At 51.2% G+C, this 24,938-nt stretch overlaps 1 protein-coding gene across 5 annotated transcripts in view; it reads right to left on the reverse strand.

The window, feature by feature from the left end:
- The window catches only part of MTCL2 (microtubule crosslinking factor 2), a 91,603-nt gene that overhangs the window by 40,466 nt on the left and 26,199 nt on the right, over window positions 1-24,938 (reverse strand). For all 5 annotated transcript variants that reach the window (XR_013399850.1, XM_077951647.1, XM_077951649.1 and 2 more), the window contains 3 exons: window positions 15,417-15,575; window positions 3,630-3,692; window positions 1,324-2,505 (listed from right to left, as the gene is read on the reverse strand). Coding sequence is in view for 4 of the 5 variants with exons in the window: in XM_077951647.1 (XP_077807773.1) it covers window positions 1,324-2,505; window positions 3,630-3,692; window positions 15,417-15,575 (1,404 nt within the window). In the remaining variant the exon portion in view is untranslated. The remainder of the gene's footprint in view (window positions 1-1,323; window positions 2,506-3,629; window positions 3,693-15,416; window positions 15,576-24,938) is intronic.

Raw genomic sequence — 24,938 nt, forward strand, 5'->3', positions numbered from 1 at the left:
AGAAAGCACTAAGTCACTCTCTTTCCCTGGAAATGAAAAATTCCCTGCCATTGCTCTGAGGATGAAGATCAAATCTCCCCCATGCTCAGTGCAGTCCAGCTTCACGTTGTCTCTTCACTCAGCGCCCTGGACACACCACGCTCCTTCCGCCTCTGATCTGAGCTGTGCCTTTGTACAGGCTATTTCCTCTGCTGAAAACCCTGTTCCCCCAGCCATTCATCCCTCTGACCTCTGGTCAGATCAGAGGCCCTCCCTCAGCACAGGGTCCAGGTCAAGTTCCTTGTTCATAAAACCATGTACCTTTCCTTCAGATTCCTCTCTCAGTGTCTAATTGCACATTCACTGACGTGATATTTTGGATGACTCTGCCCACTAGATGATAAGGGCAATGAGAGGGGGAATCATATCTGTTTTTGCTAATCATGACACCTTCAGCAGTGAGCACAAAGAGTGTGTGAACAACAGACAAGCATCATAAATGAACAAACTGATACACTGCATAAAAAATATAAGGTGTATAGTAACAACAGATATAAAACAATCTGGGTGGAAAAACAAATATATGATACATATGTAGACAATGATTTAGAAGGGCAAGTTGCCAAGGATGAAATATTTTAGATCCACTCCACTAGACACACAAAAATACTGACCATTTAAAATGTGACTATCAGGCCACGCACAGTGGCTCACACCTATAGTCCTAGCACATTGGGAGGCTGAGGCTGGTGGATCACTTGAGCTCAGGAGTTCAAGACCAGCCTGGGCAACATGGCGAGATCCCATCTCTACAAAAAAATTTAAAAATTATGGCCAGGCACAGTGGCTCACGCCTGTAATCCCAGAACTTTGGGAGGCAAAGGTGGGCCGATCACTTAAGGTCAGGAGTTCGAGACCAGCCTGGCCAACATGGTGAAACCCCATCTCTATCAAAAATACAAAAATTAGCCAGGTGTGATAGAGGGCGCCTGTAATCGCGGCTACTTGGGAGGCTAAGGGAGTAGAATCGCTTGAACCTGGGAGTTGAAGGTTACAGTGAGCTGAAATTGCACCACTGCATTCCAGCCTGGCTGACAGAGCAAGACTCCATCTCAAAACATAAAAAATAAAAATTAGCTAGGTGTGGTGGTGCTCACTTGTAGTCCCAGGTACTCAGGAGGGTGAGGGGTGAGAATGGCTAGAGCAGGATATCAAGGCTGCAGGGAGCTGAGACTGCACCACTGCACTTCAGCCTGGCTGGCAGGGAGAGACCCTCTCTCAAGAAAAACAAAACAAAACAAAAGAAAAAAATAAATAATAGGATTTGTGCATGAGACACCTTACCTGAAAGTCTGAGCCAAGGTCTTTTGCCAGAAGAATCTCCTTGGAGAGCCCCTGGGAGCCCAAGGTGGGCAGTGATGAGAAGGACTCCTGCTGCTCCTTGACAGAGTCCCCGAGGACTGCGTCTGCCTTCCGCGTGAAGGCGTTCAGCTCCTGTTGCAGCATGCTCAGGCGCACCAGGATGGCATGGATGAGCTTGGTGTCCCTGGGGCCCTCGCTGTTGTCCGGGGCCTCATGCAGCCGGAAGTCAGCACACTCATTGTCCAGACACAGTCGGAGGCTAGCCGAGAAGCCATTGGCATCAGCCACCAGGACATCGATGGCCTTACTGACCAGGGCGGCCTGCTCCCTCAGCCCAGGCAGCGCCTCAGCCTCCCTGGCTCTGCAGAGGCGGGCCGCATGGGACTCGTGTGTCTCGCCCAGGGGAGCAGGCACACACTGGGCAGAGTCCCCGGCCTCGGCGTCCGTCTCCAGCATGGGCCGCGTACTCTGGCAGGAGGCGAGGTCGCAGCGCTGGAGGTTGGAGAGGAGCACGCGGTTCTCGTACTGCAGCTTCTTGACCTTGCCGCTGAGCTCGCCGATCTGCAGCTTGGCGGCCGCCAGCTCCTCCTGCGAAGGTTCGCTGAGCACGGAGCAACTGTCTTCCGACAGCGCCACGTCCAGCTCGTGCTCCGAGCGGAACTTGGCCAGCTCGTTCAGCAGCAGCTTGTTCTGGTCCTCAAGCTCGGCAGAAGAGCGCCGCAGCAGCTCAGCCTCCTCTTCCACGAACTGCAGGTGTCGCCGCAGCTCTGCCAAGCTCTCCCCGCATTCGCTGCCACCCAGCGCGGAGAAGGCCAGGCGTGCCTCAGGACCCCCACAGCCACCTCCGTGATCCTTCATGTCGTCCATCTCAGCCCGCAGGCCTCGGTTCTCCACCTCCAGCTCGACAATGCGGCGGCTCAGCAGATTGGCTTCCTCCTCCACCAGCTTCAGGTGCACCTTCAGCTCGGTCTCCCGCGAGTGGGGGGCATCCGCCAGCTCCTCGGCTGACAGCGCACTGTCCAGGTCCCCATAGAGCGAGCGGTACTTCAGCAGCTCCTCCTTCATGCTGTCGTTCTCCTTGGCAAGCTTAGTGAGCTTCTTGCACATGAGGGCCGACTCCTCCTTTGCAAAGTGCAGCTGGCACTTCAGGTCCGCACTGTCCTCCTGGGGCCACGGAGACAGACACAACCCAGGAAGGTTAGTGCTGGGAGGCTCAGTACCAGCCACGGCATTTTGGGGAGCACTAACTATATGCTGGGAACACAGGGTTGAATCAGACACAGCCACACCCTCAAGGAAGTAAGGGTCCCGGGGAGATACAGAGGGGTAGACGTTGAAATGACAGCAAGGATGGGGCACCACACATAGCCTGGGAGTCCAGGAGCAGGTGACATATTGATGAGCAACTGCTGCTACTACAGCTTCATCAGTAAAATGCGGCAGTAACGTTACCTCCCTCCTAGAGCCACAGAGGGGATTAAATGAGCTAAGGATGAAAAGGGCCTGGCATTCTGACAATCCCAGACTACTAGGAGCTAACGGTATGTGGCCTTTGCTGCATATAGTAGTACTTTATCCAATTATTCCAATGAACCCCAAGACAGGGATAGATAGGGAATGGAGTCCAGAAACTCAAAATGACTCACCCCAATCACATGGCAGTCAAGTGGCAGAGCCAAGATTCAAGCCTCGGTCTCCAACTCTAGACCTTTGGATTTGACTGTAGTGCTGCTTGCTAAGTTCCTGGCTGGGGTGGGGAGTGAGTATCTAAGCATCTAAGAACCATAGGCTCAGGATGTGGTTTTGGGAAATAAAGTGGGCAGTGAAACTAAGAAAATGAGCAAGGGGGCCGGGCGCAGTGGCTCACAACTGTAATCCCAGCACTTTGGGAGGCCGAGGCACGTACATTGCTTGAGGCCAGGAGTTCAAGATCAGCCTGGCCAGCATGGTGAAACCCTATCTCTACTAAAAATACAAAAATTAGCCAGATGTGGTGGTGCACACCTGTAGTCCCAGCTACTTGTAGTCCCAGCTAACTTTTCAGGCTGAGGCATGAAAATTGCTTGAACCTGGGAGGTAGAGGTTGCAGTGAGCCGAGATTGTGCCACTGCACTGCAGCCTGGGCAAGAGAGTGAGACTCTGTCTCAAAAAAAAAAAAAAGAGAAAGAAAAAAAGAAAAGAAAATGAGCAAGGGGAGGACAGGGCAGAATCTGGGATCCCCAGGCCACTTAAGAGTCAGGCTCAGGTCTTCAGAATAAAACCTTCCTACGGGGGCTGCTGGGAATTACCTGCACTGAAGGCTTCTTATCGGCCTTCCCCAGGGAGCGGGTTCCTCTTTTCTTCAAGGAATGCTGAAGGGAGAATTAAAAAAAAAAAAAAGTCAGGACTGAAAGCTCATAGGGTGATGCACATGCAGACAGCTGTCACAGTGCCCAGGGTCCAGGGAGGGCCCCAGTCCCCAGGCCACCCCACCCTGACGGCACTGACTGTTGAGTAAGAGGAGCCCTCCAGATTACCCAGTGAGCAGCAATGGGAGACAGGCCAGAAGCACTGGAGATGATTCTGAAAACACCTGCTCAGGGCTCCTCCCCTATAGCCCACTCCCATGTGTGACCCAGCTGGTCTCGGCTAAGACTTGGAAAGCTGTGTTTCTGTTCTTGCTTGTCTTTCATGAAAGGATTTCCTGAGCACCTATCATGCGCCAGGTAGGTAGGTGTACAGAACACAGCAGTGAACCATGGAGGATGTTGCGGTGCTTTGCCCAGATTCCCCTTCGGAACTGAGACACTCATTCTCAGAGCTGAGACTTCAAAGCTGAGTACCCCTCCCAGCGGCAGCCACTGGCTGAGGGGAACCACCTTGTCCAAGGGCAGGTGCCATCCGTGGATGGAGCCCACATCCAGGGACGGGTCCATAACCTCTTGCCTCAGCTCTACAGGGAGGGCCATCCTAGCTCCGGAGCTCCCCATGGGATCTACCGGGATCACTGGCGTAATTCACCTTCCAGCTCTGCCTCACTCCCTGGGGTGTTGTTCCCCAAGAGACTCTTCCATAAAGCTCAGTAGGCAAATCTCCACCTCAGAGAAAATCCTGTCCTCATGAAACTGACATCTAGTGGGAACTTTAATTTAGAATGAATACTAATGGATAAAATGAAAATGAGGGCTGGATGCGGTAGCTCATGCCTGTAATCCAACACTTTGGGAGGCCAAGACAGGAGGATTCCTGAGGCCAAGAGTTCGAGACCAGCCTGGGCAACACAGCAAGATGCTGTCTCAAAAAACAAATCCAGAAGCTAGCCAGGCATAGTGACTCATGCCTGTAATCCCAGTACTTTGGGAGGCTGAGGTGAGAGGACTGCTTGCGTTGAGGAGTTTGAGACCAGCCTGGGCAACACAGCAGGACTCTGCCTCAAAAAAATAAGATGTTTAAAATCCAGAAGCAATAGAGGAAAATATAGATACATTTGATTACACAAGCAAATTCTGCATGGAAATAAAAATACCCTAAGAAAAGTAAAAATATAAATGACAAACTCTGAAAAAATATCTGTAATGTATAACACCAACAAAGGGTTGATATCCTAAATATGGAAAGAGTTTCACAAACAGAGCATTAAAAAGGTCACCAGACCTGTAGGAAAATAGGCTAGAGATATGAAAAAACAGTTCTCAGGAAAAGAAAGGCAAATGGATCATGGCACATGAAGATATCAAGGCACAAGAAGATATTCAACCCCGCTCCTGTTAGATAAATGCAAATTAAAATTACACTGAGATACCGTTTCTCACCTATCAGATTGGCAAAAATCCAAATATCTGAAGACATAGTCTATTGGTGAAGCTATGGAGAAACAAAAAGGTTCATAAATTGCTGGCAAGAATGCCAAATGGCACAAGCCCTACAGAGGGAATTGGAGGAAATGTTACAATAACAATTACTGAAGTTTCTCAATGTTTAAAGAAGTCATTCAATTAGATGCACGATTCCATTGAGCGCTTCCTCCCAAGAGAGGAGGGGTGATTCATGGTGGCGGTGGATGTATAAAACCATGCTTACAGGTTGTTTTGACTTTTCAAGGTGGGCTGGTATATTTCTGAAAATGGTCCCAGGTGATTTGGATACGTGCTTGCTCCCATCCCCGCCTCTCACACCCCATCCCTGAAAGTGACAGCCACTGATCTAATCCGAGTCCTATTTTTCTGAAACCAAGAGAGAGGGGCAGGGACTTGTCCAAGGTCTCACAGCACACCCACAGCTCACCTGGGACCAGTTCTTGACATAGCTCTTAATCAAATTCCAAAGAGTTGGTAGGAAAAAATGTGCCTTCGCTGATGAGGGCCAGAGTGTAGCTAGCACAGTGGTTCTCAACCTGGTACACATGAGAATTACTTAAAAAAAAAAAAAAATACTGGTGGTCTGGGGTAGGTCTGAGACATCAGTATTTTTTAAATGCTTTCAGGTGATTCTGAAATGCAGGTCGGATCCACTGTGCCAGGCAAGGAGAGCTCCAGATGGACCCTTAAGTACAGAGTATCTGAGAGCCCAATCAAATCCTAAAGAGACCTTTTGAAATGCAAATGAGGCAGGAAGGCAGAGGCTGATATTTCAGACGCTGGGTGCCAAGAGCCAGGAGACAGTATTTGAGAAGTGCTGACCTGGGAGCTTTCAAAAGCTGGAAGGGAAGGGGATGAAACAGGGCTATGGGTCAGAAAAGGAGTCCTTCCACAAGAGCCAGGAGGCAGCAGACAAATGCAGCCAGTGGGGCCCTGGACAGGGCACACAGAAGCAGACCCTGTGGCGAGTGCAAGGTGGGGGCTCTGGGCTCAGACCGTCAGGCTATGGAAGGATCTGCGCCCGCCTATTACAAGCTGAGTGGGAAGGGCTGTGGCCTCAGCTGGGAGTTGAACCCTGGGGCCCTTGCGATGCTGAGTTTATGATCCCTGGGTGAACCCCTTCCTCTCCCTGAAATTCCATTTTCTCATTTATAACATTGGACCATGGATTAGGTGACCAGAGCCACGCCAAGGACTGCAGGCTCCCTGGAGGAAGGAAGTGAAGCGACAGAGAGGAGAACCAGGGGTCTCCACAGGTACCAAGGGGTCAGGCATCACATGTGAATGAATGAGATCACCTAAAAGCCATTCATAGGACTGAGCGATCATGAGATTCACTGACATGGGAAAGTCTCCCAGACACTCTGTTAAGGGAAAGAAGTAACCAGCAAAACAAAACCTATAACCCAAATATGTCCACTAACTTTAGAATGGATAAAAAAACATGTGGTCTATCCACACAACAGAATATTTACTCAGCCACAGAAAGAAGAAAGAGGCTGGGTGCGGTGGCTCATGCCTGTAATCCCAGCACTTTGGGAGGCTGAGGCGGGCGGATCACCTGAGATCAGGAGTTTGAGACCAGCCTGGCCAACATAGTGAAAATGCGTCTCTACTAAAAATACAAAAAATTAGCTGGGAGTGGTGGCAGACTAGCAACATGGAGAAACCCCATCTCTACGAAAAATACAAAATCAGCCAGGCGTGGTGGCGCATGCCTGTAATCGCAGCTACTTGGGAGGCGGAGGTTGCAGTGAGCCGAGAGCGTGCCATTGCACTCCAGCCTGGGCAACAAGAATGAAACTCCGTTTCAAAAAAAAAAAAAAAAAAAAAAAAAAAGAAAGAAAGAAAGAAATGGCTGGGTGTGGTGGCTCACACCTGTAATTCCAGCACTTGCGGAGGCCAATGCGGGTGGATCACCTGAGGCCAGGACTTTGAGACCAGCCTGGCCAACATAGTGAAAATGCATCTCTACTAAAAATACAAAAAATTAGCTGGGAGTGGTGGCAGGCGCCTGTAATCCCAGCTACTAGGGAAACTGAGGCAGGAGACTTGGTTGAACCCGTGAGGCAGTGGTTGCAGTGAGCTGAGAGCACACCACTGCACTCCAGTCTGGGCAACAGAGCAAGACTCTGTCTCAAAAAAAAAAAAAAAAAAAGAGTTTCAAAATCTATAGAACTCTGCATTGAATGAGACTAGAGAAAGGCCTGGAAAGATACAAAGCAAACTGCTGATGCTGGGTCCGGCTGAGGAGTCAAACTGAAGACTTTCTTCTTTAATGTACGGGTTTTATTATTTCTATTATTTTTGAATAGATAACAAAGTCACATGGTTCAACATTCAAAAAGTACATAAAAGAATACAGTGAACCCAGTCACCCAGTTATCCTGCCCAAGGCAACCAACATAACCAGAGTGCTGCAGCTTGTCCTTAGAGGTATGCTAGGTATGCATCTGTGTGCTTTTCTAATGATATTTTTGCTTCACTGAGTTTGTATTACTTTTTTAGATTAAAAAAATGCATATTCTGGCCAGACGCGGTGGCTCACGCCTATAATCCCAGCACTTTGGGAGGCCGAGGCGGGTGGATCACCTGAAGTCGGGAGTTCAAGACCAGCCTAACCAACATGGAGAAACCCTGTCTCTACTAAAAATACAAAAAAAAATTAGCCAGGCATGGTGGTGCATGCCTGTAATCCCAGCTACTTGGGAGGCTGAGGCAGGAGAATCGCTTGAACCCAGGAGGCAGAGGTGGCAGTGAGCTGAGATTGCACCATTGCACTCTAGCCTGGGCAACAAGAGCGAAACTCCGTCTCAAAAACAAAAATAAAAACAAAAACAAAACAAACAAAATGCATATTCTTAGCTGGGTGTTGTGGCACGTGCCTGTAGTCCTAGCTACTCGGGAGGCTGAGGTGGAAGGATCACTTGAGTCTGGGAGGCAGAGGTTACACTGAGCCAAGATCACATCCCTGCACTCCAGCCTGGGCAATAGAGCCAGACCTTGTCTCCAAAAAAGAAAAAAAGCATATTCACATTTACATTTAAATACACATATATGTCTACATAGAAAAACTTATTGGAAGTATATGCACCTCCCCATCCATACAGAAATTCCCTATGGCTTATTTGAATCTTCTAATCTTTTTCTGCTTGCTAAGTATATACTAACTACCTATTGTGGGGAAGGGAAAAGTCATTATAAAAGGTTTTTAAAATATACTTTCCCCAAGAAGTCACCGCACACCTTTCCAGCAGGCAGAGAAAAGGTGTGAATGAGCTGAATGGCTTGAATCTCACTAGAAAGCAGGGCAGTGGGCAGAGGAGACGAGTTCCACCCTTTTCTGGTGGGACCTGACACTTCCCCCACCTTACCTAAGCCATGTGGGTTCCCACACAGCCCTGCCATTCTGGAGGGAATACAAGGCGGGCTCAGAGTGCACAAAGACCTTCCTCCCCTCTGCAGGGCAGTAGCTGGCCAGGCGGCTGGGGGGCTGCCACCCCTCAAGAAAGCCAGGGCCTGTCAGAGCCCCTTTGTGGAGCCCCCAGGGATGAAGTCAGTCTCTGCCCAAGAGGCAGATGTTCTGGCTCTGGGCCTTGAGAGGGTGGGACAGGGCAGGGTGGTGCGTGGACACCAGCAGGAATGCAGTCGCAAAGCCTGGGGACATGCCCAGCCCTGAGGACAAACTGTGGCCTGGCATGCAACAGGGGCTTCCCCACTCGCCAGCAACTCACAAGGCTGTCTTTGAGCAGCCAGGGTGGTGCCTCCAAGCATCCCTGGTCTACAGGCTTCTAGGAGAAGCCTGAGCTATGTTCTCCCTTGTCTTTCCTTCAGCCCAGGAGAGAGCTCCTGAGCACAGCTCTGGAGGGGCCTCTACACTCAAACACCTTCCTGCGCCACTTCAGCCAAGAAACAAAGGCCAACCTTCCAAGGAACAAAATGAACCTTCTGCCAAAACAGCGAGGCAGATTTTCACCAAATCTGGAGGAGGAGATGTTTGGAAAGGTCTCAATGAAAGCACAAACTGTGCTTCAGGTACAAAATTTACTCTTCTTTTTTTTTTTTTTTTTTTTTGAGACAGGGTCTCACTCTGTCGCCTAGGCTGGAGTACCACGGCATGATCTCGGCTCACTGCAACCTCTGCCTCACAGGTTCAAGCAATTGTCATGCCTCAGCCTCCTGACCAGCTGAGACTACAGGCGTGCACCACCACATCTGGCTACTTTTTTGTATTTTTTGTAGGAATTGGATGTCACCATGTTGCCCAGGCTGGTCTGCCCTGAACCCAAGTGATCCACCCGCCTCGACCTCCCAAAGCGTTGGGATTACAGATGTAAGCCACTGTGCCTGGCCTACTCTAGATTCTAGAAGGAAACCAGGGTTGGGGGTGCACCTCAAAGATTTAGGCTCATTCTTCCTCCAGAATGGCTGATATGGCCACACAGAGAGGCCATGTGACTCTTGGTTAGGGAGAGATCATTTGGGGAAGAAAACAAAGAGTGGTTTAAACATTGGCCCCAAATCAAATGTCACAAGGACAGATGGAGCCAACTGCACGTGAAGATTGGCAACGTAGCTGCTCCTTTCCCGGGCAACTGGCAGCTCTAGACAGAGAGCTCCTTGCCAGAGGCAGCAGAAATGTATTTATTCAACTAAGGCAAATGCTTCTCCAGACCCGCAGCCCTCACGGTGGTTGTGGCAGTAACGAAAATAATAAGTCCTTAGTCTGTGTTAAGCACTTTACTTGCTTGTCTTGTTTAATTTTCACAAACACCTCTGAGAAGTAGGGATAATATTCCAATTTTATAAATAAACAAACTGGGCTGGGTACGATGGCTCATGCCTGTAATCCCAGAACTTTGGAAGCTGAGGTGGGCAGATCACTTGAGTCCAGGAGTTTGAGACCAGCCTGGGCAACATAGCGAGAGACGCTATCTCTTTAAAAATTACAAAATTAGCCAGGTGTGGTGGCGTGCGCCTATAGTCCCAGCAACTTGGGATGGTGAGGCAGGAGGATCTCTTGAGCCCAGAAGTTTGAGGCTGCAACAAGCCATGATCATGCCACTACACTCTAGCCTGAGTGACACAGCAAGACTCTTGTCTCCCCCAATAATAATAATAAAATAAATAAACAAACTAAGCACTAGAGCAGTTATATCATTTCCCCAAAGGTTACAGTCACTTGCGAGTAAGTGCCAAAGCCGGAAAAAACGTAGAACCAGGCTTTGAACTATCAGCCCCTTCCTAGCCCACCAGGTAGGAAATCTGGATGAGAAGGCTGTGCCAGCGAGGGAAGCAGTCACTGGAGTGGGCAGCCTCTTCCAGGATTCTGAAGACACCTGAGGGTCCTAGGAAAGCAAGCGTGGGGCAAGGAGTGTAGGGGCAACACCAGAAAAGTCAGTGTGAGTTTGGGAGATGTGGAGTCCTGGGTTTGAATCCCATCTTTGTCTTTCCCCAGTTGAGTCTACATCCTGCGGTTCTACTCCCTGGATCTACACAAGAGAACACACACAGAATCTCAGAAACGTGCACATGAGTGTTCCCAGCAGCATTATTCATAGTAGCCAAAGCAACCCAGATAAATGGACAAATCTAATGTGGTTATATACCCACACAATGGATGATTACTCAGCCATAAAGAGGAATGAGGTCCTGCTACATTCTTCAACATGGATGGATAAACCTTGAAAACCTGATGCTAAGTAAAAGAAGCCAGTCACCAAAGACTCCATTTGGATGAAGCACGCAGAACAGGCAAATCCAGAGACACAAAGCGGACGAGTGGTTGCTGGGGACAAGAGGGAAAGGGGGCGTGGGGAGTGACTGTTCACAGGCATGAGGTTACTTTTTGGGGTCATGGAAATGTTCTGGAAGTAGATAATGGTGACACTACACAACATCATGAATATAATAAAAATCACTGAATTATACACTGTTTTGTTGTTTTTATTTTTATTATTATTTTTTCAGACAGGGTCTTGCGCTGTCACCCAGACTGGAGTACACTGGCGTGATCTCGGCTCACTGAAACCTCCGTTTCCCAAGCTCAAGTAATTCTCCCACCTCAGCCTCTTGAGTAGCTGGAACCATAGGCTTGTGCCATCATGCCAGCTAATTTTTAAACTGTTTGTAGAGATGGGGGTCTTACTATATTGCCCAGGCTGGTCTCAAACTCCTGGGCTCAAGCAATCATCCTGCCTCGGCCTCCCAAAGTGCTATGCCTGGTCTGAATTGCACGCTTTTTTTTTTTTTTTGAGACAGAGTCTCGCTCTGTTGCCCAGGCTGGAGTGCAATGATGGGATGTCGGCTCACTGCAACTTCCAGCTCCCAGGTTCAAGCAATTCTTCTCCTATCTCAACCTCCCAGGTAGCTGGGATTACAGGCGCCCACCACCACACCCATCTAATTTTTGTATTTTTAGTACAGATGGGGTTTCATCATGTTGGTCAGGCTGGTCTCGAACTCCTGACCTCAGGTGATCTGCCCACCTCGGCCCCCCAAAGTGCTGGGATTACAGTCGTGAGCCACCGCGCCCAGCCTGAACTGAGTACTTTTAAATGGTGAATTGTATGATATGGGAATTAAATCATGATTTTAAAATTGCCAACAAACAGTGGCACCTATAAAATAAGACAACCACACCGTGTCTGTGGGAAGGCGGTTGGAGGGTTAAATGTGCTGGTGTGGTCAAGGCTTGTGTGGTGCCTGGCACAGAGTGAGGGCTCAGACACAGCAGCTATATCATAATAAATCACGTCAACACTCGTATTGGCTTTCTGCCTAAAACACAAGGAGGGGTGTGACACTGGAAGAGGGGTAGCTGGGCAACAGTGCCACCGCAGCCCTCGGCTGGGGCCTGCCACCTCCCTTCTCTCTAGCAGAGAGCTGTCTCCATGGCAACCACATCAGCTCAGGCCAGGGGCTCCTGTTCCCAGCCGGGTGACAGCACCGCCTCGGCAGCCTGTCAGGATGGCAACGGCAGATCGTGATGATGGGACTGAGGCTCTGGCAGAAGAATTGCTCAGGGACCCTCGTCTCCATAGAAACCATGTCAGGAAAGAGAGGGAGGAGGGAGAGGATAAACAGCAAATAATAAACACAGGCTCCCGCCTTCTGCGCACAAGCCTGAGACACCACAGGGCACGTGAGGAGAGCTAGACCAGCCTCACTGACAGCAGCCGCAGAGGGATGTGAACCAGTGTTTCTTGAGCACCTACTCTGTACCAGGCACCACAAAGAGCTCTTTACAAGTCTGACCTCTTTTAAAATTTCACAAATAAATTCCAAATACTTTCTTTTCTTTTTTTGAGATGAAGTCTCGCTCCGTCGCCCAGGCTGGAGTGCAGGGGCGCAATCTAGGCTCACTGCAAGCTCCGCCTCCCGGGTTCACACCATTCTCCTGCCTCAGCCTCCTGAGTAGCTGGAACTACAGGCGCCCGCCACCATGTCTGACTAATTTTTTTGTATTTTTAGTAGAGACGGGGTTTCACCGTGTTAGCCAGGATAGTCTTGATCTCCTGATCTCATGATCCGCCGGCCTCGGCCTCCCAAAGTGCTGGTCTTTTCTGTTCTGTTCTGTTTTCCTCCCTCTCCCTCTCCCTCTCGATGCAGGGTCTCACTCTATAGCCCAGGCCAGAGTCCAGGGGTGCCACCATAGCTCACTGAAGCCTCAACCTCTTGGGCTCAAGCAATCCTCCCACCTCAACCTCCCTAGTAGCTGGGACTACAGGCATGCACCACCATGCCTGGCTAAATTTTGTATTTTTTATAGAGATGGGGTTTTGCCATGTTGCTCAGGTTGGTCTTGAACTCCTGGTCCCAACCAATCTGCCCACCTCTGCCTCCCAGAAGGCTGGGATTACAGCATGAGCCATGATACCCAGCTTCATTCCTTTGTAAGGTTGAAGAGTTTTCCATTACACATGTACACTACACTATGTTCATCCATTCATCCGCTGATGAACATTTGGGTTGCTCCTATCTTCTGGCTATTGTGAGTTATGCTCCTCTGAACATGGATGTGTAAATATCTCTTTGAGTCTCTGCTTTCATTTCTTTTGGGGATATACCTAGAAGTGAGAATGCTGGATCATATGATTGTTCTGTTTAATTTTTGAGGAACTGCCATACTATCTTATTCTTCTTAATTTCTTCATAGTATTCCATGGTTACATAATCTTATTCATGATCCTAAACAACCTCATAGGCTGCGTACAGTTATCACCCTGTTTTATTTATTTATTTATTTATTTATTTGAGACGGAGTTTCGCTTTTGTCGCCCAGGCTGGAGTGAGTGCAATGGCGTGATCTTGGCTCACTGCAACCACCACCTCCCGGGTTCAAGAGATTCTCCTACCTCAGCCTCCCAAGTACCTGGGATTACAGGTGCCCGCCACCACGCCCAGCTAAATTTTTTTTTTTGGTATTTTTAGTAGACACAGGATTTCGCCATGTTGGCTAGGCTGGTCTCGAACTCCTGACCTCAGGTGATCCACCCGCCTCGGCCTCCTAAAGTGCTGGGATTACAGGCGTGAGCCACTGTGCCTGGACCCCTTTTATCTTTTTTTTTTGAGACAGGGTCTCACTCTATCTCCCAGGCTGGAGTGCAGTGGTACAATCTCACCTCACTACAGCCTCCACCTCCTAAGTAGCTGGGACTACAGGCAGGCACCACCAAGCCTGGCTAATTTTTGCATTCTTTATAGAGACAGGGTTTTGCTATGTGGCCCAGGCTGGTCTTGAACTCTTAGGCTCAAGAGATCTGCCTACCTCGGCCTTCCAAAGTGCTGGGATTATAGGTGTGAGCCACCATGCAGGCTTTGCTTGTTTGTTTGCTTATCCTGATGTCACAGATAAAGAAACTGAGACTTAGAGAAGGGAAGTGGCTTCAGGGTTCCAGCCACATCTCTGCTAAGTACAGGCTGGGTGAACTCAGGCAAGTTGTTCCTCCCGGAGCCTCAGTTTCATCACTTGTACTGTGACCTTAAGATGCTTTCAGAAATTGTCTCCCCTTTTCACTATCAAGGGTAGCAGCAGCAAGACGGTGTGAAGAGGGTGCTCTGTGTTACGGGCCAGGCCGTGGGAGCGGGCAGCTGAATGAAGGGAGGGGGCTAGCCACCCTTAGCAGCAAACGCCTCCTCTCCCTGCACACTGAGAGGGCATTGGCACATCACACCAACACGCCCAGTGGGAAGGATGGCTGGAGGAATGTTCTGGCCTCGGGCTGTGGTGTCTCAGTCCAGGGACACTGGCAGGCTCGCCCTCGGGGGAGGAAGGCAGGCAGCGCCTGCAGCGAGGAGTGTGCCCTGGAAGAATGCATGATCCTCATACCTCATCAGCAGGCAGAGAGCTAAGGCCTGGCTCTGCCTCTAGGGCCAGAAGCCACCCCAGACCATTTGGAACACAGACCCCTGGAATGGGGGGATTCCAGCCTTTAAGGGACACCTAGGTTGACGGTTTCTAGTTGGCATTCTGCAGAACCCCCTCAGCCCTGCATGACCTTGAGGTCATCCCTCCCTCTCTCAAGGGCTGTTTGCTCATCCATAAAATGGGCACGATTGCAACCTTGTTAGCATGAAAATGTTTGAGATAAACTGTCAAGCAGGGCGCATACTATATGTTGTGTATACCCAACACACAACAGGAGGAGGAGGTCTGCCGGGGGAGGAACTGGCATGAACAAAGACAGACAGGATTGTGTCTCAGGGTCACATTGAGGAAGCACCAGTACCCCAGCGACACCGGCCTGAGACCCAGCCCCCGCACTGACTTCACGCCAAATGGCAGACCTGGCAGCCTCTTGCAGCCACTCCACATGTGCGTTATTCCTGTTGGTCCTCACAATGACTCAGGGCACCACTGCCCCATTTTACAGGTAAGGAAACTGAGGCACAGAGGGCTGAGCCCCATGCCTGACATTGTTGCATGTTTTCTCAGTGAATCCTCCCACAGCGGCTGTGGTTCTTTGATGAATGACTCCCTCTCGTTACCCTGTGAGCTCCCTGAGGACAGGAACTGGGTGTATTTTGTTCACCGTAGTAACCTTAGTGTCCAGCACACAGTTTACACAGTAGGTGCTCAGGAAATGCATGTTGGAGGAATGAATGAATAAACGACCTTGCCAGGGAGGCATAAGCTGCCCATTTCCCAAGTGGGGGCTCGCAGAGACACTGGCTTGTGGGGGCTTGCATGTGCCCGCCTGCCCTAGGCTGGCCCTGCTGGATGCACAAAGTCCTCACCTCTCTCGGTCGCTCCAGCTCTGTCTGTAGCACCTGCTTAGCCAGCTCAGTCTCGATGAGCCGCTGACGAAGTTCTTCGTTCTCCTCCTCCAGCCGCGCCCGTTTCTTCTCCACCACCTCGAGTTCCTTATGCAGCCGCATGGAGATGTCCTTAGAGACCTGTGCAGGGGTGGGAGAGAGAAGGGTGTGAGGAGGCTGAGGAGAGCCCCCACTGCAAGTCCCATTGACCACCCGACGTTCACAGCAGGGCAACCCCAGAGACAGGCAGGTTCCTATTGCATCACTGCCACACTGCAGATGAGCAAACTGAGGCACAAAGAGACCAAGAAACTCATGAAGGAAGCAGCAGAACCAAAACCCAAACCTAGGTACCACAAGCTCCTGGTGTCTGTATCACAGCACAGCCCCAGAAAGCTGGGAAGACCCTATTCTCAGAAATGCCTTTTCATTTACCTGGGGCTTTTTTTTTTTTTTTTTTTTTGAGACGGAGTCTTGCTCTGTCACCCAGGCTGGAGTGCAGTGGCCGGATCTCAGCTCACTGCAAGCTCTGCCTCCCGGGTTTATGCCATTCTCCTGCCTCAGCCTCCCGAGTAGCTGGGACTACAGGCGCCCGCCACCTCGCCCAGCTAGTTTTTTTTTTTTTTTTTGAGACGGAGTCTTGCTCTGTCACCCAGGCTGGAGTGCAGTGGCCGGATCTTGGCTCACTGCAAGCTCCGCCTCCCGGGTTCACGCCATTCTCCTGCCTCAGCCTCCCGAGTAGCTGGGACCACAGGCGCCCGCCACCTCGCCCAGCTAGTTTTTTTTTTTTGTATTTTTTAGTAGAGACGGGGTTTCACCGTGTTAGCCAGGATGGTCTCAATCTCCTGACCTTGTGATCCGCCCGTCTCGTCCTCCCAAAGTGCTGGGATTACAGGCTTGAGCCACCGCGCCCGGCCACTAGTTTTTTTTTTTTTGTATTTTTTTAGTAGAGACGGGGTTTCACCATGTTAGCCAGGATGGTCTCGATCTCCTGACCTCGTGATCCGCCCGTCTCGGCCTCCCAAAGTGCTGGGATTACAGGCTTGAGCCACCGCGCCCGGCCTTATTTTTTTTTTTGAGACAGGGTCTCACTATATCTTCCAGATTGGAGTGTAGTGGTGCAATGATGTCTCACTGCAGGCTTGAACTCCAGGGCTCAAGCAATCCTCTCACCTCAGCCTCCAGAATAGCTAGGACTACAGGTATGCATAACCACACCTGGTTAATTTTGCATTTTTTTGTAGAAACAGGGTCTCAGCCGGGCATGGTGGCTCACACCTGTAATCCCAGCACTTTGGGAGGTCGAGGCAGGTGGATCACCTGAGGTCAGGAGTTCAAGGTCAGACTGGCCAACATGGTGAAACCCCATCTCTACGAAAAATACAAAAAATTAGCCGGGCATGGTGGCAGGTGCCTGTAATCCCAGCACTTTGGGAGGCTGAAGCAGGAGAATTGCTTGAACCAGGGAGGCAGAGGCTACAGTGAGCTGAAATCATGCCACTGCACTCCAGCCTGGGCAACAAGAGTAAAACTCTGTCTCTAAATAAATAAATAAAAAGAAACGGGGTCTCACTATGTGGTCCAGGAGAATCTTGAACTTCTGGCCTCAAGGGATTCTCCTGCCTCAGCCTCCTGAGTAGCTGAGATTATAGGCATGAGCCACTGTGCCCGGCTACCTGGGCTCTTCACACTTCCAAAGCCTCTCCCAGCCACCTCTTACCCAGTCCTCACAAAAGCCTGTAGGAGGGCCAGAAGCTTTTCTTTTTTTTTTTTTTTTTTGAGACGGAGTCTTGCTCTGCCGCCCAGGCTGGAGTGCAGTGGCCAGATCTCAGCTCACTGCAAGCTCCGCCTCCCGGGTTCACGCCATTCTCCTGCCTCAGCCTCCCGAGTAGCTGGGACTACAGGCGCCCACCACCTCGCCCGGCTAGTTTTTTGTATTTTTAAAGTAGAAACGGGGTTTCACGGTGTCAGCCAGGATGGTCTCGATCTCCTGACCTCGTGATCCGCCCGTCTCGGCCTCCCAAAGTGCTGGGATTACAGGCTTGAGCCACCGCGCCCGGCCCCACAAGCTTTTCTTAAAGGGAGAAGACTGAGGAGCTGGGTACAGTAGCTCACACCTGTAATCCCAACACTTTGAGGGGCTGGACACGGTAGCTCACACCTGTAATCCCACACTTTGAGAGGCTTGAGGCAGGAGGATCGCTTGAGCCCAGGAATTCAAGATCTGCCTGGGGAACATAGCAAGACTCCATCTCTATAAAGAAACCAAAAAAGTTAGCTTGGCATGGTGGCACACACCTATAGGCCAGGCTACTCAGGAAGCCAAGATGGAAGAATCACTTGGGCCCTGGAGTTCAAGGCTGCAGTGAGCTATGATTGTGCCACTGCATTCTAGCCTGGGCAACAGAGCGAGACCCTATCTCCTAAACACAAAACAAAACAAAACAGAGAGGGGATTAAGCTGCAGTGGAAACCCAGAGCAAGATGGGCCCCAGACCACTGAATCCCATCTCTGCCAGTGACCAGCCTGTAGTCCTGGGCAAGTCAATTTCCCTCTCTGCACCTCAGTCTCCTCAACTATAAAGTGAACACAGTAATAACAGGATCAAACTTACAAGCCTGACAGGATAATTGAACCAGCTATTGCACAAAAGCCTTGGCCTGGGCCCTGCACAGTGAGTTCTTGGTGACTGGTGCCTGCTGCTCCAAGGAGCTGAAGCCCAGAGAAGGGCATGATGGCTGGAGGTCACAGTGTGACCCTGAGACCTGTATCTAGTTGTCTGGGATGTAGAACAGGCCCGATATGACAAAGGGCGGGCAGATGTCCAAGTCATCCCTACAGAAAGACGATAGAGGAGCTGCAATCTCTGATCCTGGTCCAGGACTCTGTAGCAATAGCACCCCATTCCTGGCACACACCCTCTGTTCTGTTCCCTGCTGGCTGGTTGAGGGAAGCCAGGAAAGGAGGCCTGCAGGGATGAGGATGGAAGGCTCTTCTGAGCTGGGAAATTGCAACCAGACTCCATCACTGTGTAGGCTGGGAACTACTGTTTGGTGAAGACTTACTGCATGCCAAACTCACCCATCTTCACCCCAGTCCTATCCCCATTTTACAAGGAAACTGGAGCTCAGAGCAGAAGTGACTCGCTCAGTGTCATGCAAAGCCAGTGTGGGCTGAGCTGGGCTGGAAGCCCCAGGGGTTTGGCTGAGGGGCTGGTATAGCCCAGGGTCTCCCAGAAGTGCCCAGGTTTCGCTAGCAGGAACTCCATGTGGGGCAGAGAGCCCAGTGCCCCGTGCCTGCTGGTCTCGGAAATGACTGTGGTGCCTCCTCCCTGCCGGAAGGGAAGAGGGCCCTCCCTGGCTCTGTCCTCTGCCTGGGCCCAAGCCCAGCTCGGCACAGACCCCTTGGCAGTGTATGAGGCAGGCCAGGAAAAACAACGACCGAAAGGAAACCAGGCACGGCCTCTCCCTCCCTCCACTGCCACTGCCTCTTTCTGCCCCTGAGGATCTCGTAGGACAGCCAGGAGCAGGACCATGAGGCTCCTCCCACAGCCTCTCTGGGCACCAGACCTTCCTCATCCATAAGTGGGGAGAACAACCCCTCAGTATCAGAACAAGGGCTTTGCAGATGGGAAAACTAGATTCAAGCCCAGTTCTAGCATTTACTGGCTATGTGACCCAGTACAAGTTATTTAAACATGGTCCCTGGTTTGGGGCTGGTTAGGTCACCCAGTAAGCCCCTGTCCTGATCAACTCTCCATTCACTCACTCACTCCTCACTCACTCATCCTGCTTAAGCACTTGAGGCAGGAGTGGTGGGGTACAGAGATCAAGGCCGCAGACGTACTTGGCCTCATTCACATCTATGTGTCCCAGCAGCGGCACAGCGTCAGGCACACACTAAGTGCCTAATAAATGCTTGTTGGATGAACAAATAAATCCAAGGGTCCAACAAGTGAAAAGGGAGGGGAGATGAACGAGTGAATGACTGAATATACATGGGGAGTGGCACCTGCCCTCGCAGGGCTGAAGAGGCTGCCCTCAAATGCCAACTCCACCCACTGTCCGGGAAGGGCTACACTCCTGGCTGGAGGGCTCCGCTCTCAAATGAGCTCCTATCTGGGCCAGCTCCTCTCCACCTGCGGGGATGCTGCATCTCCACCATGTCCTCCACCTGGGGAGGCTACCAGTTCCCATCAAGAAGTCACAATCCATGTGGATTTCTGGATCCTCTGGGGTTCATGAACAACTCTATGAATTTTATCCCCTCCCATCCCCTCCATGATTCCCCAGTTCTCTTTTGCCCCATTCTCCGTGGAATCCCTTCCCTATTTACTCTCTTCCCCTGATGGCTGCTATATCAAAAGAAAGCACAGGCCGGGCACGGTGGCTCATGCCTATAATCCCAACACTCTGGGAGGCTGAGACGGGTGGATCACTTGAGGTCACGAGTTCAGGACCAGCCTGGCCAACATGGTAAAATCCCGTCTTTACTGTCTCTACTTAAATACAAAAATTAGCCAGGCGTGGTGGCACATGCCTGTAATCCCAGCTACTCGGAAAGCTGAGGCAGGAAAATTGCTCGAACCCAGGAGACGGAGGTTGCAGTGAGCTGAGATGCCGCCACTGCACTCCAGCCTGGGCAACAGAGCAAGACTTTGTCTCAGAGGAAAAAAAAAAAAAACACAACTCCAGGCAGCCAGACTAGGAGGCAGGAGCACTGTGGCCTGCCCTCGTCCCTGCTCCTCAGTGAGCCTCAGTGGTCCTGGGCCTCCTCAGCCCTCACAATTGATTTACAGAATCAGCTAGCACATTCCCTGGGAGGGCGGGTCAACACATGCTTTTCATCCCATTGGGAAGCACTTTGATTATTATCCCCATTCTGAGGCTCAGAAAGGAAAGGTCACTTCCCAAGGTCACACAGCTAGGAAGGCTGTAGAACCAAGGTTTGAAATTGAGTGGATCAACTCTAAAGTCTCACTCTCAGCCTGATCCTGCCGTACAGGCCCAATGCGTGAAAACACATTACATTAACATCAACAATAAAAGTATTAATAATAAACCCCAACAGTGGGCTTACTGTGTCAGGCACTTGAAGCGCCCCACGTGTCTGTCTCATTTGATCCTCCCAGCTACCCTCAAGGTAGGGGGGTTGAGATGCTAAGGGAGGCGCGGCAGCTGCGGCTTCCGGAAACCAGGGCAAATCCCCAAAGCACAAACAAATGCACTCAGCCATGAAGTCACTGTTTACAGCACTAGGGCCTGGCTCCTGCCAAGTACAACTAGCAGCCTCCAGTCCCTGCTCCCCAGGCATCAGGCCCCTCGGCTCATAGGCCTCTGTCATCCTGATCCTCAGGGAGAGGGATGGAAGCTCTCACAAAAGAGCAGCCCCTGGCCAGGCATGGTGGCTGATGCCTGTAATTCCAATACTTTGGGAGGTTAAGTTAGGAGGACTGTTTGAGGCCAGGAGTTCAAGACCAGACTGAGCAAAACAGGGAGACTCCCATCTCTATAAAAATTTTTTAAATTAGCAGGGCATGATGGCGTGTGCCTGTAGTATCAGCCACTTGGGAGGCTGAGGCAGGAGGATCCCTTGAGAGTCCAGGAGGTCAAGGCTGCAGTGAGCTGTGATCTGCCACTGCACTGCAGCCTGGGTGACAAAGCGAGACTATGTTTCAAGAGGCGGGCGGATCACAAGGTCAGGAGATCGAGACCACGGTGAAACCCCGTCTCTACTAAAAATACAAAAAATTAGCCGGGCGCGGTTGTGGGCGCCTGTAGTCCCAGCTACTCGGGAGGCTGAGGCAGGAGAATGGCGTGAACCCGGGAGGCGGAGCTTGCAGTGAGCTGAGATCCGGCCACTGCACTCCAGCCTGGGCGACAGAGCGAGACTCCGTCTCAAAAAAAAAAAAAAAAAAAAAAAAAAAAAAAGAAAGAAAGAAACAAAGAAACAAGGCCGGGGGCGTGGTGGCTCATGCCTGTAATTCTGGCCCTTTGGGAGGCCGAGGCCAGCGGATCACTTGAGGTCAGGAGTTCGAGACCAGACTGGCCAACACGGTGAAACCCCGTCTCTACTAAAAAAATACAAAAATTAGCTGGGTATGGTGGCGTGCCTATAATCCCAGCTACTTGGAAGGCTGAGGCAGGAGAATTGCCTGAACCCAGGAGCTGGAAGTTGCAGTGAGTCGAGATCACGCTACTGCACTCCAGCCTGGGTAACAGAGCAAGGCTTCGTCTCAAAAAAAAGAAAAAAAGCAAGAGCATGCCCTGGCCAGGCAGCATTCTGGACTCCGTGTGGCTGAATCCTCCTACAAACCCCAGGAGGGTTGGAATGTCACCCCCACTCTACAGATGAGGAAACTGAGGCTCAAAGAAGGGAGGTAACCTGCACAGGTCACCTAGGAATTAAACCCAAAGCCAGAACATTTTCTCCAACAACATCTGTATCTGAGGAAGGGGGTGTGCTCCTGGTGCGTCCTTGGCTTCCTACAGGAGTCGTCTCCTGGTGTGTCCTTGGCTTCCTACAGGAGTCACTTTAGATAAGAATTTAGATCCCAGATTCCCTGGACCTGAACTCCTCGTACCTAGTCTCAGCTCCTGAGAGGTCCTGGGAATCTGCATTGTGAACAAGCTCTCCTGGTGATTTTTATCCATCCAGGGAGGCTGAGATCCTGGCCTACCCTTGCCCCCAGACTACTAGTCTACTACTACTACCAACCAGTCCCACTAGTCTACTACTACTGCTAGTCCTACTGATGTAAGTATACACAGTAAGTATTAAGTTCTTCTGAGCAATAAGAAAACCACAACCAGACCAGGCGCGGTGGCTCACACCTGTAATCCCAGCACTATGGGAGGCCGACGTGGGTAGATCACCTGAAGGCAGGAGTTAGAGACCAGCCTGGCCAACATAGGGAAACCTCATCTCTACTAAAAATACAAAAATTAGCTGGACATGGTGGCACATGCCTGTAAACCCAGCTACTTGGGAGGCTAAGGTAGGAGAATTGCTGGAACCCAGGAGGCAGAGGTTGCAGTTAGCCGAGATCACACCACTGCACTCCAGCTTGGGTGACAGAGTGAGACCCTGTCTCAAAAAAAAAAAAAAAGAAAAGAAAAAAGAAAAAGAAAACCATAACCAATACATGTTTATTTCCAGACCTAGTGTTCATTACTCTGTTCACTTGACTTATTTCATCCTCACAAAAACCTCTAGAGGGAGGGACTCATTTTATCTCCATTTTCCACAGGAGGAAACAGGCTCAGAGATGTGAAGGAACCTACCCAAGGCCACACAGCAAACAAGTGGCACAGCGGCTCTCCACCCTGTGACCTCACCCTCCTCATGCTGGGCAAAGGCCCCACCGAGGTTCTGTAGGTCCTGTCAATGGTGAGGACCAGCACAGAGGGAGAGCCTGGGGGTTGAGGGGGGGCACTGAGGCCTGTGGTTTTATTCATGACCCCCCACCCCCATCCCACCAATACCCCTCTGCTCCATAAAACCACTGGAGCTCAAAAGCCCTGAAGATTCAGCTGGTCAAAAGCCACATTTAACAGAAGGGGAAAATGAGGCACCAAGCTGTAGGGGCCAGTCAGGACACGGGCCAAGGAGCGGGCAGAGCAAGTCGGAGGAGTCCCCCAAGCAAGGGGGAAGGCAACATTCCGATAACTTCCCAAAACCCCCAGAACGACCCCAGCACATGGGGCTCAGGGTGGTGACCAGAGGAGTCCATCCAGCTCAGGCCCCAGGCCGGCAGATGAGCTCAGCGCTCCAGCTGCAGGGTGGGGAGGGGAGGGAGGGAAGGGGCAAGAGGGACGCTGATTGGCTAATTCAAATCCCAACAGAAAGGGCCCCTCCTCTCCACCCGGACTCCGAGAGCCACCCACCCGCTCCCTACACCAGCTCCCCACACCCTCCTCCCCACCGCTGCTCTGGCCCCACCCACGGAGGCACCACAGCCCCGCAGCTCATTCCAGGTCCCAGCCTCTCCTCCGCCCCTTCCTCATCTTTCTGAAGTCTGACATTTTTTTGTGTCCCTCCCATGAATCCTCCACTATACAGGCCCAAACGCAGATTCCTCTGAGCTTCTCCAGCTATTCCCTCCCCCTCCCCACCTCCTCCCTCCTGCTTTCCCTCACCACCCCCCACCCCTCCCAACCCAGTGATTGGAATCTGAATATGCCCGGGAGCTGCCCTGTCAAGTAGAAGTACGCTTTGAACTTGGAAACTAACTCATTCTTTTTTTTTCTTTTAGAGAGAGACAAGGTTTCTCTCTGTCTCCCAGTCTGGAGTACAGTGGTGCAATCATAGCTCACTGCAACCTTTAACTCCAGGACTCAAGCAATCCTCTGGCCTTGGCCTCGCAAATAGCTGGGACTATAGGCACTTACCACCACACCCTGCTAATTTTTTTTTTTTTTTTTTTTTTTTTTTGAGACAGAGTTTTACTCTGTCACCCAGGCTGGATTGCAATAGTGTGATCTCAGCTCACTGCAACTTCGGCCTCCCAGGTTCAAGCGATTCATCTGCCTCAGTCTCCTGAGTAGTGGGGAGTACAGACCTGTACCACCACACCCGGCTCATTTTGTATTTTTAGTAGAGCTGGGGTTTCACCATGTTGGCCAGGCTGGTCTTAAACTCCTGGCTTCAGGTGATCTATCCGCCTTGGCCTGCCAAAGTGCTGGGATTACAGGTGTGAGCCACCACCCCCAGCCTCTGCTAATTTTTTTTATTTTTTGTAGAGACAGGGTCTTGCTATGTTGCCCAGCCTGATTTCCAACTATTGGCCTCTAGCGATCCTCCCACTTCAGCCTCCCAAAGCGCTGGGATTCTGGGATTACAGGCATGAGCCTCCACCTCTGGCGGAGACATATCCATTGGTTGTCTCATGTGTAGAATAGCACTACAATCCCACTGTGCACCAACAAGACCACAGGAGGCGCCAGTGGCTTCCTGGAGCAGGCACTCCTGTTTACTTCCCCTGGCCCTGCTGGCCTCTGAAATCCTGGCTCTCCCTGGTCCCTTAATGAGGGTTTTTCTTTTATATTCCACTGGAAAGGCTCTAGGGCTTGAGTTTGCCAGTGTCTTCCAACAGAAGGGACTTCTCCCCAGGTAAGTGTGTGACCGACTCCCATCCTGCCGCTCCCCTGGGTCCTCACAGGGGCCATCTTCTGCCACCTTCCTCTCTACCCCTTCCTGGCTCAGGCCCACCTCTCCCTTGGACCTTTGCTCAGAAGTCACCCCTGCAGGAAGCCTCCCTAGGACCCCATCCCAGTTCCTCCTGTCACTGGATCACACTGGGCTGAGTTCCGAGGGCAGTGGGCCGGGCCTGGGGGCCCCGGAGTTCTCACCACCAGACCAGAGCTTCCGAAGACAGGCAGGGGGACATCCCACCTGCCAACGTCCCACCCACCCTTCCCCTGCTTCCTGAAGCAGACAGCAGTGAGGCCAAGCTGGAAGCTTGGGAGGCTGATGAGCCTGGGCTCTGCCACCAACATGCTGAG

The sequence above is a fragment of the Macaca mulatta genome, chromosome 10 (assembly GCF_049350105.2).
Source record: "Macaca mulatta isolate MMU2019108-1 chromosome 10, T2T-MMU8v2.0, whole genome shotgun sequence".
NCBI lineage: Eukaryota > Metazoa > Chordata > Mammalia > Primates > Cercopithecidae > Macaca > Macaca mulatta.